The 18,420-nt window shown below is 38.9% G+C and overlaps 1 protein-coding gene across 1 annotated transcript; it reads right to left on the reverse strand.

Annotated features, from left to right (window-relative positions):
* Positions 1–13,395: 13,395 nt before the first annotated feature.
* On the reverse strand, positions 13,396–17,576 carry NEUROD1 (neuronal differentiation 1). The gene is made up of 2 exons (XM_003253802.4): positions 17,341–17,576; positions 13,396–15,781 (listed from the first exon to the last, which is right to left on the reverse strand). Exon 2 carries the CDS (start codon positions 15,768–15,770, stop codon positions 14,700–14,702), a length of 1,071 nt encoding a protein of 356 aa, XP_003253850.1. The 5' UTR covers positions 15,771–15,781; positions 17,341–17,576; the 3' UTR covers positions 13,396–14,699.
* Between the last annotated feature and the right edge of the window lie 844 nt (positions 17,577–18,420).

Genomic DNA, 18,420 nt, shown 5'->3' on the forward strand with positions numbered 1-18,420 from the left:
AGTAATAGGCCAATGAGACAGACTCTGGAAGTCTGGGCCACCTTCTCAGTGCCACAGATAGAGGGAGAAAAATTCACAGCTGACAGAGACATTCAGACCCACTGCAATGAGGGCAACAGACAAGGAAGTCTAATTCCAATAAGGACCAACTGCCACGGATCTGAATTTTAGCCAGTGGGTAATCCTATGATAGTCCCTTTGATCTCCCTGAGTCTCTGCTGAAGTTTGGAGTTTATGTGACAAATGATTGAGGGCTTATGCTATCATCAATATAGTTCTTTCTCAAACTCCAGTTTATGGAATTTTTTTTATTAAGAACTTCTCACTGAATGTAGAATAAAATCCAAACTTCTATTATGACATATGAGACACCATATTGTCCAATTCCTGCCCACCTGCTCAAACCCTCTTTTCTATCAGTTTTCTTCTATTATTAGTATGTGTCCTACCACACTGGCCTTCATTCTGCTCTGCAGATAAGCGAAGTTCATTCTCATTCAGGGCCTCTGCTGTTGCTGTCTACTCTGTCTGGAACACTTTTCATCATGGTAGAGCTTCACATGGTGCCCAGGCCAACTTCTTGTCACCTCAGAAGGTCTTCCCTGCCCAACCATTCCAAAATTGACCATTATTCAATAATATTTTCTTAATTGCACTTTATACCATGTAAAAGTATGTAGTTGATTTATAATGTTTACTTATTTCTGTCTCCTCTCTTATATCAGATTAGTACCTCAGTTGAGAATAGTGATTTAATCTGCTTATTTATGGTTCTATCTCTTGTGCCTAAAACAGTGTATTTATATAACAGATGCTCAATAAATGTGTTAAATGCATGATGAGTAAACTTTTTAAATTTAATTCCTTTATTAATTTCAGATATTTAACATGTCTCAATGGTGAGAAGAGAGGTTAATAACAGCGAATTGTATTTACTTTCTCCGTGTCAATATATATTTTGAGTGAGGTGAGTTTTAGTTGTGTCCACCTCTTAAACACTTGTAATGCTAAATGGGCACATCATCAATGTATCAAGGGGACTGCTTCCCTCTCATGCTGAGTGGGAATTTTGTCAGAATGTTCCTGCTATTCTGGCTCCTGCTGCCCAAAAGATACAGGGCCATATGTCCCTACAACAATTACAGAAAAAAATAGGACAAATCCTAGAATCCCGCCAAGTCAGAATATCAAATTTTCTGCACATACCAGTTTTTTGTACTCAGATGGAAACTGTTAAAAGTGAATTGCTCAGCTGTATTCTAAGACACATCTCACCCAATATGATCTCTAGCATCTCAATCAGCAGTAACAAGAAGTAACACAGGCAAGAAAAGTAGGCCCTCCCTTTTCCTTTCCTCAAGTTTTTGAAAGCTCCTTTTTAGGTAGGTTCTAATATTCATAAACTTGGAACAAAAAAATGAAATGTATTTCCAGCAAATAGGGAGCTTGAAATATTCTCACAGTAATTGCTAGCAATGCTGTATTGTAGAGTCTTAAATTAGGTGTAACCAGGCACACAAATGAAATAGGCAGTTTAAGTCAGAAATCTATCCTCATTTTCTATACTATATGTATATATGGTTTCTATGATAGCTATGTAAAAGGCATTATACTAAGTGGCAACATCCCTTCTCACTATTGAAAATAGCTGACTAATGTATACATCTATATACCCACAAAAATAAAAATAAATTTAAAAAAGAAAGAGAATAGCTCACTTTCTTGAGCTTCTTACCCATAGGCATCAAAAAATTTGGCACTAGACTTGCTTTGACTTTTGCCTCATTATTCATCACCATTTGGGGGCACTTCAGTGCCTGTGTCAACAACCTGTACAACTAAGAGTGGTTTACAAATAAGATTTTATTTCTGACATTAAAAGAAGTCCAGAGTCAGGCTGTTCCTGGGTTGGTTCATCCCATATGATGTCATTAGAAATCAAGAGCTTTGTAGCTTTCTACTTCACTATCACCAGGTAGCAACAAGGATTCTATTGTTGGTCCCGAGATGGCTGCAGAAGTGCTAAGCATCATACCCTCTCCCAAAAAATGTCCAAAAGCAAGAATGGAAGGGGCATTTGTAGGTTTTCCTTGGGCATTTCTTTTTTCTTAACCAGAAAAAAAAGTATTTTCAAAAATCCCACCCAGCAGACCTCCTCTCATGTCCTATTGTTTAGAATTGGGCAACATGCCTGGCTGTCGCTTCCAGAGAGACTGGGAAAGGTGTTTTCAGCTTCCAGGTGACTGGGAAAGGTGTTTGCAGCTTCCAGGTGGGAGGTGAGACCTACTAAAAAGGAAAAAGAAGTTGGGGATGAATATTGATGAGGCAACTAAGAGTGTGCTTTCTCCTTTTTCCCCCCAAGCTGTATAATTCATCTACAACTGGATAACAAAAATATTTAAATGTATTGACTTAAAGCAACAATGATTTGTTATTTCTTAAAATTCTGTGAGTTGGATGAAGTCAGCTCAGTAGTTCTGCTCTATGAGGTATCAACTGAATGTACTTGCATTTAGCTGGAAGCTCAGCTGGGGCTGAAATATCCAAGATGGCTTCATTTGCATGTCTGGCATCTCATCTGGAGTGGCTGGAATGAGTGGAAATTAGCTGGGCCTATCTCTTTTCATGTGGTCCCTCATGATGAGTAGTCTAGCCTGAGCTTTCAAAAAATGACATTGAGTTTCAAGAGAGTAAAAGCAGAAGCTGTCATGCCTCTTAAGGCCCAGGTCAAGAATTGGAATAGCGTTACTTTTGCTTCTTGCTGTTAGTCAAACAAGTCACAAGGGGAAATGGAAATAAAGCCCTTCAGTTGCTGGCAGTTGAAACAGTCACATTAAAAAAGGGAATGTATATATGGACAGAAGGAATTGTTGGCAGCCATCTTTGCAGACAGGATAATACAGTGGACCCTGTGGATGTGGTTGTCAGTGGTTAACATCCCTCCCATTTGCAAAATATGCTCACTTTCTTTCAAGTCTCACCCAATTATGATATCAAGTGAAAAATCCAGTAGCTCATAAATGTTGCTCTTTGAGTGTGCTCCTCTTATTCTGGGAACCTAGGAACTAAAAACACATGTTATCTTCCCACACAAATCCAACATACAATAATGAGACAGAGGATAATCATGATAGATGCACCCATTCAAAAGGGAAAAATATAGAAAGCACATCACAGTCACTGGTCCATAGCAATTCTGAAATTCAGGAGAGCATGTGTTGCCAGTTTTATAGACCCTGAGAAAGAGAATGTTCCTATCTCACATCCAGATCTGCTCTCTGAGCGTGGTTCCCTAATTCATCATTCTCAGCAGCTCTTGGCTCTAGCCTCTGGGCTTTTGGTTCTGCCCTCCATTTTATTCTTCTTTTCAGCAAGAAATGGCCCATGATTATAGCCAAGTAGCTTTTTCAGCCTTCTTTTTATCCATAAAACATTGGAGGTACAGAGGCTTTTAATGTTAAACTTGTAAACCAAAAATAAAATTCCAAGCCACCCAACCATCTCAATGGACTCCTCCTCTCAGCCAAGGACATTCCAAAGTTAACCTGAAAAACTAGTTCATGCCATGGTGGGAAAAGGGACTCAGACATGCCTCATTATACCCTCCTCGCTTTTGGAATTCAGGCACAGCTGACCAGCATTAACATCAACACTGAGACCTAAAGACTGTTAGAACAGACTCTTTAAGTCTGATAAGAAACCTTTAAAATCTAGTCTCTCTGAAGCCTGCTACCTAAAGCTTCATCTGCATGATAAATTCCCTTTTATTAATTCCAGGTCTTTAGATAATAACTCAACCAATTCCCAATCAGAAATTCTTTGAATCTGCTTATGACCTGGAATCCTCCACTTTCAGTAGTCCTGCTTTTCTGGACTGAGCTAATATTCATCTTACATGTATTGATTGATGTCTTATGTCTCCCTAAATGTACAAAACCAAGCTGTAGCCTGATCACCTTGGGCACATGTCATCAGGACCTTCTGAGGCTGTGTCACAGACATGTCCTTAACATTGGAAAAATGAACTTCTAAATTGATTGAGACTTGTCACAGATACTTTTAGCTTACAAACTGTTTGTAAATGGACAAAACTCCTATAGAAACTTTGTGAGCTTACTTTATGTAGTTCACTTATCTTATGGATATCATGTACATGTGTGAAATTGTGATATAAGAAGAAATATGTATTTTGATCTTCATCACTGGCTTCTGGACAGAGCTCCTAAAATCCTTATAATTCCCAAGAGATAAAAGCAAAAGTTGAATTTTTTGTTGTTGTTGTTATAGTATTAGTCTTTTTTCCCTAGCTCCTGAAACAACTCAGAAAGATAAAGGAAAAAGGCGCATCTTTTGTTATTTCAAACCATCCCCTTTCAACCACACTTGAGTTTATGTTAATGAGGTGACTTTCAGAAGCGCCGTAAGGATGGGGGCACTAGTTGCCAGGAAAGCTCACCCTGTGATTACAGAGTTGGAACTTTTAGCTTCACTCCCAATGTTGAGGGAGGGGAAAGTGGCTGGAGGTTAAGTTAATCACCAATGCCAGTATTTCATGAATCATTCCTACTTGATAAAGCTCCATAAAAGCCCTATATGAAGGAGTTCTGAGAGCTTCTGGGTTGGTGAACACATGGAGGTGCTGAGAGAGTTGTGCTCCATGCCTTTCCCCCATTTTTCACCCTATGTATCTATTCCATTTGGCTGTTTCTGAGTTATATCCTTTATAATAAATTGTTAACCATAAGTAAATGTTTCCCAGAGTTTTGTGAGCCATTCTAGCAAATTATTGAACGAAAGAGGGGTTTCCTCCAATTTATAGCTGGCCCTTCAGAAGTAAACGAAGTCGAGACTTGTGATTGACATCTAAAGTGGGGGGTAGTCTTTTGGGGCTGAGCCTTTAATCTGTGGGTCTGCAGTGACTCTGGGCAGTTGTGTGAGAATTGAGTTGAATTGTAGGACATCCAGGAGGTGCCAGCAAGAACTAAAGAATTGCTTAGTGTGTGAAAAACTACTCATTTGTTGTCAGAAGGGTTATATGAAAGAACCGAAGGAAAAATAGGGTTTTTTTTCTTTTTAATATGATATATATGATATGTAACATATATGTATATAAAGTATCGTATTATGCAAAAGCCATTCCCTCAAATTTTTTTGAGACTGGCCTCTCTCAACTTTGGGTCCAAGTCTGGTTATTGTGGTATATGCTCCTAATATTCTTAGAAGCACTTTTGTCCAGGTGAGCTGTGCCTTCTAGCCACACTCTTGATTGAGGCTTGCCCTTATGACATGTTTAATTGGAAGTACCCTACTTTTCATCTTTGCTTTGGGCTAATTTCTTGCTATCAGAATAATTTTCTAGCCATAGAGTCTGCCTGGGACCCACTATAGTTCTTCTAAATTATGCTCATTTATCTCTCCCTTGTAAAACCCTATCTCATATAGTTAAGAGAAGCCAATTAGCCTTACAATATTCTGCCAAAAATCTCCTTACCCAGATCTATAATTTCATTAGGTATTTTTTCTATCTTCCAACTTACTGCAGAATTGTTCAGGACCATCCTTGCCCGTGTACCAGATGGATCAGCTCTGCTTTTCTGAGCCCCATGGTGTTTCACTTCAACTTCTCTCTTACCAGTGCTTTTACTTCTGTTGTCCAAATGCCATAAAACACTGCCACTGCTAAGTATGGCCTATTGAGAAAATGCTGCAAAATTAGACGGATTGAGGCCACTACAAACTACTATAATATCATGGTCTCTGAATTTGCTTGGCGTTAAGCCCTGCTGCCCTATTATTGATTAGTCTTGATGAAACTTTCTCTTTCTATCCTTAGAGAAGTTATTCTAAACCTTCAGTGTTCTCCTTTAACTCCCCTACTCAGAAGGTCAACATGCCTCCACTGTCACATAACAGGACCCCGGTAAGAATAAACTTCTGCTACTCTGTTACCCTTACTCCTAAAATTCTCTCTTTCTACCCTGACTCCTATATCTGGATATAAGTGTCCTTCCTGTTTTATGTAGTTCTGTACCTATGTTACAGGTCTTCTACCCTCCACTCTACCCAACACCTTCTTCAATTTCGTCTTCACTATGTCCAGGGTTTTCTCCATCTTAGTGTGTAAAAATGAGCAAGCAACAACAAAATCAAAGCCTCTCTTGTATCAGGCAATTCTTGTGTGTGACTGAAAACCCATCTCAAACCAGCTTAAAATAATAAAACCTACTTAGAGGCATAGGGATGGCTTATGGAAAGACTTGATCCCACAGTTCAAATAATATAATGCAAAAAACAATTCCCCTTTCTTTCTTCACTCTGCTTTCTACTGGGTGAGAATCATCCTCTGCTCCCTGTCTATCTTTCTACCCTACTCAAATTCTCCCCTCCAAGTACCCAAATGCTGCCACATTCCAGACCTCTAATCCACACACATACCACATTTGTCACAAGAAAGGCACATGTCTCTGTTGATACTTCTTACATAAAAAGGAAGTTTCTCTATTCCAATAAAGTCTTCTTGCATAACATTTTGTCTTAATAAGTTAGCATCTTTATCAGTCAGCAGAGGCAGAGTTATTATGTGGTTTTTAAATTTTTTCAGTGGCTTAAAACAATAAAATTTTATTCCTTACTGATGTTCACCTAAGGGTGGGCACAAAATGAAAAAGAAAGCAAGCATAAGAAATGAAAGTACCAACTATCCCAAAACAAACAGACCAATCAGGATTAAAAACAAGACAGAACCCCAGATCTACATAAAACCAAAACTTATAATGAAATACATTCAGATGAAATAAACACTAACTTGTATTTAGAGCAATCAAAATAGACAAGTAATCAGATGAAAGCCCCATATAACTAAAGTTGAAGTCTTAGCCTCTTAAGCTCACCAGAAGAGTACTGGCTCAAGTCCTATAAAACCCAAAAATAGAGACAGAATTTTTAGAAGTCATGGCACTTAAATTCATTTGGGCTAGAAATTTTTTTTAATTATGTACTTTAAAATATGAAATTGTGTGTTAAATGAGTGTCTGCAAAATCGGGAAAATGCTACATTTGTTCTTTCAAAAGCTCTATTAATATATATGCTAATCCACAAATCAAATAAATATGACATTTTCTTCACATGAAGAATACATAATAGCTGATATTTGATACTTTTTTGTGAGTTCAAAGATGAGACTTTAAAAAAATTACCCATAATTTATTGGCTAGGCCCATTCACACTTCACTAAATGTAGATGTCAGTTTAAGTCATTCACATGAACAATAAACAATACAATTTTTATATAATTCAGATGTTTATTAAATAGCTGTTTTTTGTCAGCTTGTTTAAATGTCAAACCTGATACCAACTACGTATACTGGTTTTTATATACTGTATCATTAAAAGTTTAAGAAGACATTTTCAGAAGAATTTGAATGAACTCTCCTATACTTACATATATTTAACATCAATTCATTAGAGATTTTAGTATACCTGTCAGTTTCCTAGGGCTGCCATAACAAATCACCAGAAACTGGGTAGCTTCAACAGAAATGTATTGTATTACAGTTCTGGAGACAAGAAGTTTAAAATCAAGGTGTCAGCAGGGTTGATTCCTTCTTAGGGATTCAGAAGGAGAAGCTGAGAATTCCTGTCTCTTTCCCAGCTTCTGATGTTTGCCCCAAATCCTTGGGGCCCCTTGGTTTGTAGACACATCGCTCCAGTCTCTGCTTTTGCCTTCACATGCCATTCTTCCTGTATGCTGTGTGTCTGTGTGTTCTGTCTGCTTCTTATCAGGACATCAGTGATTGGATTTAGGGCCCACCGTAATCCAGCATGAACTTGTATCAATTTACATCTTATATCTTAATTAAATCTGGAAAGACAGTATTTCAAATGAGGCCACATTTTGAGGTTCTGGATGGACATAAATTTGGGAGAGAGGTGGGCAAGGGAAGGGGAAACTACTCAGCCAAGTATAGCATATGTATACACACACACACACACAAACACACACACACCCCATATATATATATATATATATATATATATATATATATATATATATGTTTTCCCTTGACAAAATGTTTTAATATAAATGCACCAGTAGTTAATTAGACAAAAATAAAACCTTGTGAAGCAAAGATCTCTTTGCTTAATATTTTTAATATGCCAATCAGAGTCAAGGAATCGTTAATTTATTTATCCAAAAATCTTATGTTGATATTTTAAGATATCTAAACAAGTAGCCTTGCCTCTATTAACAAAGAAATTCTTCTAGTAAAGAAATATTGTGATAAATATCACTACTTATATTTAGTTATAATTTATATGCATTTGTACTATCATTTATTATGTATTTAGGCACTGGCTAGAATAAAGATTATTCAGTTAACAAACAATGACAAGTGATGTTATCTCAAATCATCCACGTCTCACTGCAGCCTTGACCTCCCCAGGTTCAGGTGATCCTCCCATCTGAGCCTCCCGAGTAGCTGGGACTATAGATGCATGCCATCATGCACCACTAGTTTTTGTATTTTTTGTAGACACGAGGTTTCACCATGTTGCCCAGACTGGTCTTGAACTCCTAGGCTCAAACTATCTATCCCCATCAGCCTCTCAAAAGTGCTGGGATTACAGGTGTGAGCCACTCCACCCAGCCACCAAATTTTCTTTTTAGAACACTCTATTATCCTCTTTCTGCTTTGATGTTAACATTACTTAGTCACGTACCTGCTATGAGTAAACAAGCGCTACAATTGTTAGTGACACCAGTGGAAAGGGATTAACAGTTCTCTTAAGCACAGTAATATCCCTTCATTGACGTCACCAAAAGTGATGGTGATCTCTTAACTGACATCATTGAGCATGAACACTAAAAAGATAGTATTGATGTGCTAAGTTTATACACTGAACACTTTAAAATAGAAATTATGAGCTAGAGTAATTTTACATAACACTAAAAATAGAACAAGAACAATTACTGAAAGAATAATGAACAGAAAGGAAAAAATAATATGCATTGAAATACACGGTCTGGAAAAAACCTATAATAGTTTTTCTTTTATTCCAATTCCAGATTATATTTAACCAATTGATATCAATAAAAAGAAACAATGACAGATAACTCACGATCCTCAAGAAGGAAGTGGGGGGAGTTTGGTGCCATGCAATGTAATAAGAAATTAGTTTCAATTGTTTTCTTTTTATAGAATTAATGTTAATAACATTTGCTGGACTGAAAATAATTTGTGATCCTCTCCATTCTCAACTGACTTGACTTATAGCATAGTGGTTAAGGCAACAGGCTTTAGCATCACCTTAGTGTTCTTCAGTTCTCTTGGAAAGTTAATATATATTGAGGATCCTCTAGGTCTTCTAAGCACCAGAGAAACAGCAACACACAGAAGAGACAACTTTGTCTCTGTTTCTCAGGTGCTTAGAAGACCTAGAGATAGGTAGTTTAAAAATAAGCTATACAAGTAAATACATAAGATAACATTTGATAGGCAAATGCTCTGGAAAGAGGGAGGGGCAATATAGTGATTTTGGTGGAGTCGAAGTCAGTTGCTATTTTAAATGGGAATCAGTAAAAGCTTCTTTGAGGAAACAGCAATGAAAGAAAAACCTGAATGAAGAAAGGAAGACAGGAATGCAAATATCTAGGTATCTCAACTTCCTGAAGCTTCCCCATCTATAAATAAGACAGGAGGATGCTTTGATGATGAAATATGCAAGTGAATGAAAAGCACTTAGCACTGGCCTAGTGTGTGAAGCCACCTCTCTGGTTGGCTGTCCTTAGACATGAAATTGTAAAGCAGGTTAGCTTTTGATCTTGTTAACAGAAAAGTCAGTTACAAAATTACTTCATATATGCTAGATTGAACTTACTCTGTCTCTCCATATCATTTCACAATTCGATCCATCTCTTAGAATTGTGGATCTGTAGAGATGGTTATTGTCACCATCCATCTACCTCTGAATTAACTGGGCAAATAACATAATAATGCTTAGATGCCCAAATCCACATTTAATGTATCTGAAGATTTAATCCAGCATTAACATAATACTCTGCATTTTAAAATTAGCAATTTAACCAGAAGTCTCCAGAGACTGTGGCCTTGTCTTGTCAATGCCACTAGTTTGGCTGCACAGTTAATTCCATCAGAGCCACTGGACCAAGCCTTAATGTATGTGAAGAGAGTCCATGAGTCAATTGCCAGCACAGAATTCTTCCTGTCATAGGAAGGCAGATGATCTCAACTTTTGAGTGCATACAGTGCAGATTTCTAGTTGAATGGTTCTTGACAATAGTGTCCTCTGAAACATAATGCCTGGCCAGGAGCCAATGATTATGCCACCATACAAATCACTGTGCATCTGACGCCAGAACGCCTCTTTGCAATGGTAACAACAAGAGTTCTCAGTCCTGGTGTTCCACAAGATGTTGCATTGGCTCTTTTATTCTTCATCAGACTCTGGAATTAAAGGTTTCATTTAGATGATTTTCAGGAAATAAGGGGTGTTAGAGAGAGAGAAAAAGAGAAGCGAGGAGGTTTTTGTGTAGTTTAAGAAACAGTTTTGCTATTTTACATTTCCCATTAGGAGAAAATCAGCCAGTATTTTGAAACCGTTTTATTAATTGCTTAATAGGTATTTTCACTTTAAATTTCTCGTATAATTATAGAACTAAAACAGCTTGGTTCAAACTGTTAGCTAATGATCCATATATCATTTTAGTAATTGCTAGCTTCTTTCAGAAAATGCATTAATTTTGTAAGAATGTAAGGACTTTCAAATGTAAAAACAGAGATATTTTAAGATTAATAAATTAGAACACAAAATGTATTTCGAATGGTATTTTACTGTAACATATTATAAACCTAAAATTAGTAGAACATTCTTAAGATATTATAATCTTTCATTTTAATTTATATATAATTGTTTTAATGATTAAAAGTAGATAGATCATACTATATAGCTGCAATTGGTTATATAAAATAAAATATGTTATGTGAAGTGTTCCTATTCAATAGTAATTATGCATGTTACAATATTTAGACCAATTTCATCTTTATGAAATTTCCCCCTGATTTTACATACTGGCTTTTTCTAGAAATAACTATTCATAGGATTTTCACATTAAACAAGTATACCTAAGCATCTTATTTGATAGGAATAGTCGTGGCTCAAGATGAAGAAACACATAGAATCCCAAATATTATTCATGACAAGCATTAAACAGCAAAACTAAAAGAAATATTTTTCCGTGAAGCCAAACTTCCCAGCATTTTTTTTTGGTTGGTTTTCATTTAGTAAAATATGTTCTTTTCTTACAAACTGGGTATAAGCATTAGCCAATTACAAAAACTGTAAGAATTTCTTTTAAATATGGGTAGGAATTCATAAAAGAAGATAATTTAAAATGTTTCTTATGGTTTGAAAATGCCTTCCAAATATTCATTAAACATTTAAGTGAGTAAATTTGTAGAATATGTTTCTGACATTGGCACTGGTTCTGTGGTATTTCTCTGATCAGATGGAAGTGCTATGTGTTATGCAGAGTGCATGCAGTTCATTCATGCATAAACAATATCATTTTCATAAATTAAATCCTCCCCTGCAGAAGGAACATCTGTGCCTGCCTTTGAATAAAAGATGGTGGCATGTGAGTTACTCCTTGACTGACTGAAAGAATCCCTATGTTTTAGAATGAAGTTGTGTTGGCAAAATGGAAAAAAAAAAAAACAACAAAACACCTAACTTTTAGTCTTCATTTCTACCTTACAAAAGAACACAGTCTAGATTTCCCTGTTTGCTATTTTGGAAGCTGGAATTCTTAAAATGTCATTCTTTTATTTCTTCTCTTCACTACAGCAACAGATTTTAGTTTGCATGAAGATGTCTAATTTTAATTGCAGGTGAAATTGAGCTACTTAATAGGTTAGATCAGATCCGAATGCTCACTTCATTACCTCCTACATTGGAAGGCTGGTAGTTTTCAAGTATCATATAAGTATTATATCTCTTAAAGTAAGAACAGTGGGAACAATCCAGCATATAGAAAGCAACAGCTTGATTCCAAAATAACAACTCTGATTCACTTGGAATGAGATTGCTGCATTTTAGATAAAGTTGGGACTAACTTAAAAGTATTTCTGTCATGTGATGAAGGCTGATAGAAAACATGTTAAAATAATATATTTTAAATTGCTCTCAAACATTTTTTTAACGTCGAAGTATTCCTTACTGCTACTGTCACAGCTTGACGCAGCCTCATTGGCAATGTTATTAGTATGACTAATTGTTCCTGTCCATTACATTACTCACATTTTTCTGGAGCAGCTTGCTAAATGAGGTCAGCTTTCTGGAACCCCTAAATCACCAATGAGAAGGAGATTAAAGGAACAAGCTTGGGAAGGGGGGTAGTCATCCAATGTGGCACCCGAATCAGAGTAGAAACAATGGAGTTACTAATGACAGTAATCAGAGCACCACAGTAGAGCCAGGGCACAAGCGCCAAAATGATATTCCCTAGGAATCATGACTGTCAGTCAATACATCCAGAGGAAAAGAAATGCCAAACTCTTTTTTTTTTTTTTGAAGTGGACTTAACAATAGACAGAATCATCCCTAAGTTTTTCCAGTGAGTTGTGTTCATGAAACAACAGAATAGTGCCCCAAAGGGTGGGGGGAGGAAATAATTACACCTTCCTAAAATACAGTACAAATAGTGTGTTCTTCAGTACAAATAATCTATTATGCTTTTTCATGGAAAAATGACAGAAATCATCACAAGATGTTTATAGAAAAATTATAAAATGTTACTTCTCTTGGATTCTTTAAATTAATTAACTCATTTCCCTTTGGTACTTTCTAAGGGTATATAAATTTCTCTGGGACAGTACTAGTTTGCGAGATAAAACTGTTTAGTTCAGAAAAATGTACAGATAACAGAAGATCAAGAAAATAGTAATGTTTTCTATGTCTTAAATGTATAGACAAACTAAGCTAGGATACTTGTTTATGTCCTGTTTGTTAATAATTATTAAAATCCACCTTTTAAAAAAAAGAAATAGAAGAAAACATGTAACAATCATTTTTAAAAATGGAAATAAAAAACCTAAAGGCTAAGCCACTTAAAACAAAGAAAAAACACACTGTTTCTACTGCCGTCCAGTCCAACATTCCAAATAATGAAATATCAGTTAGGTCTTTTCATTATCTACAAAGAACTGGTGACTCCCTGTGCAAGAAAAACAGACAAGAGCATATGCCAAGATAAACTTTTTTCTTTTCTTTTATTCTACATATAGTGTTTATTATTTTTTAACTCGGCAAAAAAGCAACTGTTTTCCCCAGAAATAAAAATAAAATCCCTTTAAGAAGAAATGCAACAATTGCTCTCACTTTCAATACTATTTTATTGCAACTGGATGAATGTTTTCTAAATTGTGCATTACACCATAATATACAGGATTACAAACAAAATTACAGTACAGATCGATTCCAGTGGTACCAGCATCACATCTCAAACAGCACTTATTCTGGACTGCATTTTACATGCAATAGCTATTGTTCTAATTATGAATTAAATGGTTTGAATTTATTTAAGCTACTGTACTAATTGACTACAATAGATATAAATCCCAACATTAACAACCTGATTAGATTTAGGCTCAGATTTATTACATGAATATATGACAAACCACCATTTTTGTGACTATGTATAAAATCATGCATTTATATTTTCTGGAAACATCAATAGCTTCAGATTCTCTGTAAAATCATGGAATGCAAAGGAGTAAAAGACTAAAAAGTAACAGTGCAAATGGTATGTGATAGTCAAGCAGCTTTTGATTTAAAGAAGGGTATGTTCGCATTTCTTTATAATACGTATATACAAGCTTGTGCAAGTAATGTGTTGAATTGATATGTTTTCATAGGGAATGTATCTCTTAATTTTTTATTCTCTTGAAAATTGTGATTCTGGTTTTTATTTTAGGGAGAGGGAAAGACTTTAAAGTGAAATGAATTGCTCAAATTGTGCAATTTTTTTTTTTTTTTTACAATTGGAGAGGAAAGAAGTGCTAAGGCAACACAATAACTTTCTAAGCACTTTTCTGCTGGTTTAAATTAGTTAAATTATTTAGTATAAATTAGATATAATTCTACTTTTCTGATATGTATAAAAATTGATGAAGCTGCATGGTTTTAAAATAGGAAATCCACATTATAAAAAGTCATTAAAAATTCTGTACAAAATCACAATAAAATAATTCAGCATGGGAAAGGTAACAAGTAGTAAAATGCTGGTTGAAAAATATATATTTATATATATTTTAATTGGCCCATTACTAGTTTAAAAATTGCATAGATCCTAATTATTGCTTGTGATTTTGTTATCCCGATCAGATAATTAATACGATCTGAATACAGCTACACCAAATTCGTGGTGTATTTTTTTAACTTTACTGTATTTTTTTTTTTTTAAATAGAAGAGCTATAGAAAATAATACATAAGGTGAACAGGAACTTTGATCCCCTGTTTCTTCCAAAGGCAGTAATGACAATAAATACATATATCACTTGAAGCTTGGAGTATTTGCACTTTGCAGCAGTAGTACCCAAAGGGCTGCCTTTTGTAAACACGACAGTCACTGTAAGCACAGTGGGTTCGTTTCCCGGAAATGGTGAAACTGGCGTGCCTCTAATCATGAAAGATGGCATTGAGCTGGGCACTCATGACTCGCTCATGATGTGAATGGCTATCGAAGGACATAATATTGTCTATGGGGATCTCGCAGCGAGGGGCAGCGGTGCCCGAGAAGATTGATCCGTGGCTTTGGGCCCCTGCCAGGGTCGCTGCAGGATAGTGCATGGTAAAGGCATAATTTTTCTCAAACTCGGCGGACGGTTCGTGTTTGAAAGAGAAGTTGCCATTGATGCTGAGCGGCGGGCTGAGGGGTCCATCAAAGGAAGGGCTGGTGCAATCAGTCAGAGGGCTTTCAAAGAAGGGCTCCAGCGCTGCGCTGTAGGCGTGCGGCGGCGGCTTAACGTGGAAGACATGGGAGCTGTCCATGGTACCGTAAGGCGGACTGGGCAGCCCAGGCGACTGGTAGGAGTAGGGGTGTACAGGGAAGGAAGCGCTGGCCGTCGGCAGGTGCGGGGGCATGTCCTGGTTCTGCTCAGGCAGAAAAGTCCGAGGATTGAGTTGCAGGCAGCCCGCAACCAGGTTGGTGGTGGGTTGGGATAAGCCCTTGCAAAGCGTCTGAACGAAGGAGACCAGGTCTGGGCTTTTGCCTGAGCGCAGGATCTCCGACAGAGCCCAGATGTAGTTCTTGGCCAAGCGCAGAGTCTCGATTTTGGACAGCTTCTGCGTCTTAGAATAGCAAGGCACCACCTTGCGCAGGTTGTCTAGCGCCGCGTTCAGTCCGTGCATGCGGTTCCGCTCCCGGGCGTTAGCCTTCATGCGTCTCAATTTAAAACGCTCCAGGCGAGCCTTGGTCATCTTCTTCTTTTTGGGGCCGCGTCTCTTGGGCTTTTGATCGTCATCCTCCTCTTCCTCTTCTTCCTCCTCTTCCAGGTCCTCATCTTCGTCCTCCTCCTCTCCCCCGTTCCTCAGTGAGTCCTCCTCTGCGTTCACGGCTTCGAGGTCGTCCTCCTTCTTGTCTGCCTCGTGCTCCTCGTCCTGAGAACTGAGACACTCGTCTGTCCAGCTTGGAGGACCTTGGGGCTGAGGCTCGCCCATCAGCCCACTCTCGCTGTACGATTTGGTCATGTTTCGATTTCCTACATTCAACAGGGGAGAGGCAAACAGAAAGAAAAGCAGAAAAACGCTATATTCAGAAGCCAGATACGCCTTTAGCTTCCACTCCCTAAACTTGTACAAATGCTTGCGAAAAGTACCTGCCCATTACAAAATGAATGCCTCTGAGAAAAAGTTAAATGCAGTGTTTTATAATGGCGCGTGCGTGCGTGTGCCCCGCTAGTACGTAGGAGTGAGGACAGGACTGGGGGAGGGCAGTGAATATGTATATGTGTACACCACTCACGCATATGTGTTTGTATCCTAGTGATTAACTTAAATGTGTTTATGGTGGTTGCCCGACAGGATAATGTGTGTGGAAATGAGTGTACATTTCAGCGACTTCATGTTTATCCAAATGTGTTCAAAGTCACTCATAACTCCACAAAAAAAAAAAAAAAAGCTAAAAAATCACACATTCTACTTCCATTTCTGTCCTGGCTTCCAGATACTTAGCGATTTAAGTTGAACAGCCATTGCGTAATTTACTAATACTGGCAGCGATTTTTAAGAAGATTACACCGACGGGATACTGAAAAGCAAATGCAGAAAGGAGGAAAAATAGTTTCCACCAAATTGTTTCACCATCAATGTAACATTTGGCAACAAAAGTGGACAGGGTCTTCCACCCCTCCCTCGCCTTTCTTTTCTTGTTTTCCATCTCTGGCCCGCCGCTAAATTTCCACCTTGTACAAAAGCGCTCGCTGCAGGGCGAGGGCTGGGGGCGCGGCGCAGAGCGCTCTCCCACGCGCCGGGGATCAGGTGCGGAAGGCTCCTCTCTAATAAACAGCCCATTGAAAGGGCCGCCCGCTCTTTATTGGGGCTTTTCAAAGTTCGCCTCAAACCTCCCTTTAAAAGATTGAGTAATTATAATGGTCAGCGATTGGCAACCGCGAAGTTGCCGCTTCTAGTAAGGAAAATAAAAAGCCTTTAGTAAAACAGAGAATTTCTGGCTCCAGTAGTGGCTGCTGGGGACTTGGCCGCCTCTGGAGCGGTAACAGGTAGCAGGAGTGAGTCCCTCTCCCTTTCTCCACTTTCCCCCCTCTCAACTAAACTATCTCTGAACCTGATTTATTTTCCATGGTGTGAATACTCAAGGTATCCATGTCCCTTTCATTCACTGAAAACACAGTTTCACACTCCCAATGTGCGTAAAATACATGCACACTAAATATATATTGATAACACAGATTTTTTCTTACTGTAAGAAGTGAGAAAGTGAAGTCATTATCGCTTTTGGGCTTTAAAATCAGCACTAGCAGATAATCATAGTTAGCGTGTATTCTTTTAAAAAATCCAAGAAGCTCCTATGCTATCCACAAAAGAAACCCAAATTTTTAAAATTTAAATTAGAAAGCCTGCAGGGGGTACTTGAGTGACAGGACTCATTATGTGTGAGTACTTATGGGCAATTATGGAGAGGGGTGCTGTTCTCAACACACATACACACTCTCGCAAACGCACACATACAGAATATGTAGGTGCATCAGTCTTCAGTTATTGCTTCTATTCTAGGGCAAAAAAATGAAAGAACTGTAATTACCTTTGTTGTTAGTAGGTCCTGAGCAGTGATAGTCTCATAACCCTGGGGCCTCCGGACGCCGTGCCTCCTGCGTGGGCGAATTCCTCGTGTCCTGGCCTCGCGGGCGCTCAGGTTATATAGCCCAGTTAGTGATGCTAAGCGCGGGCGGGGCCGCTAGCTGAGGGGCTAGCCGGTCTCTGCGCCTGACGCCTGCGCACGCGTCCAGGCTGTGCGCTCCCGGTTCTCCCCTCCTCCCCACTTCTCCCCACGCCTTGCTCGTCTCCCGCCCTCCTCCGACAACCGCTCCCCTCACCCTCCACCCCTACCCCCGCCCCTTCTCCTTCCTCCCCGGCATGCGCCATATGGTCTTCCCGGTCCAGCCAAGAGCCTGGAACCACGTGACCTGCCCATTTGTATGCCGCGGAGCGCTCCATTCCGGCCCCTTTGTGGCCAGAAGAAAGTGGCCCATCTGTCGCCAGTTAGAGACTCCGCGGACCTGTTTTTACCCGCAGGAGAGATTAACCCTTTCAGGCGGCAGAAGGGACAGGGGATAGAGGGGGGAGGGGATGGAAGGGAAAAGCTAATGTGAACTAGGTCTAGATCAGAGCGAGTGGCCTGCTTTCGCGCCGGAAGTAGGACAGAGGTGAAAGAGGCAGAAGCGGGGAGACTGAGGCACGCAGTGAAGAGTCCTCGCTCCTTTCGATTTCTTGCCCTGACACTGGCATCCAGAGCAGCATGACTCCTTGCTCTCTCTGAAAGGCCCATCCCTTGGCTTCTTCTCCTTGGCAGACGCTTTGACCATTGGCGCCAAAGGATGGCTTCTCCTAATCTCCGTCCGCCCCTCTAAGCAAACATATACGCCATATAAAAGCGGCTTCATCTGTAAACGCAGCGTTGACATTAGTTCCCCAACCTCCCTAACCGGATCGTCCTCTTCCTGTTCCTTCAGTACAGAAGATTTGTACCTGCCATTCTATCCCTACCATACATGCAATCCTTCATGTCCTGACCCTCAGCTACCACTGTCCCGCCAGACCCTCTCACTACGTCATTCCCCACCTCCATCCCCAGGATCTTGTCCTCAAAGCGAGCTAGTTCTCG

Source organism: Nomascus leucogenys, chromosome 22a (assembly GCF_006542625.1).
Source record: "Nomascus leucogenys isolate Asia chromosome 22a, Asia_NLE_v1, whole genome shotgun sequence".
Taxonomy (NCBI): Eukaryota; Metazoa; Chordata; class Mammalia; order Primates; family Hylobatidae; genus Nomascus; species Nomascus leucogenys.

Excerpts from the sequence above, each read along its gene's own strand:
- NEUROD1 (XM_003253802.4), bottom strand. The coding sequence starts at position 15,770 with ATGACCAAATCGTACAGCGAGAGTGGGCTGATGGGCGAGCCTCAGCCC.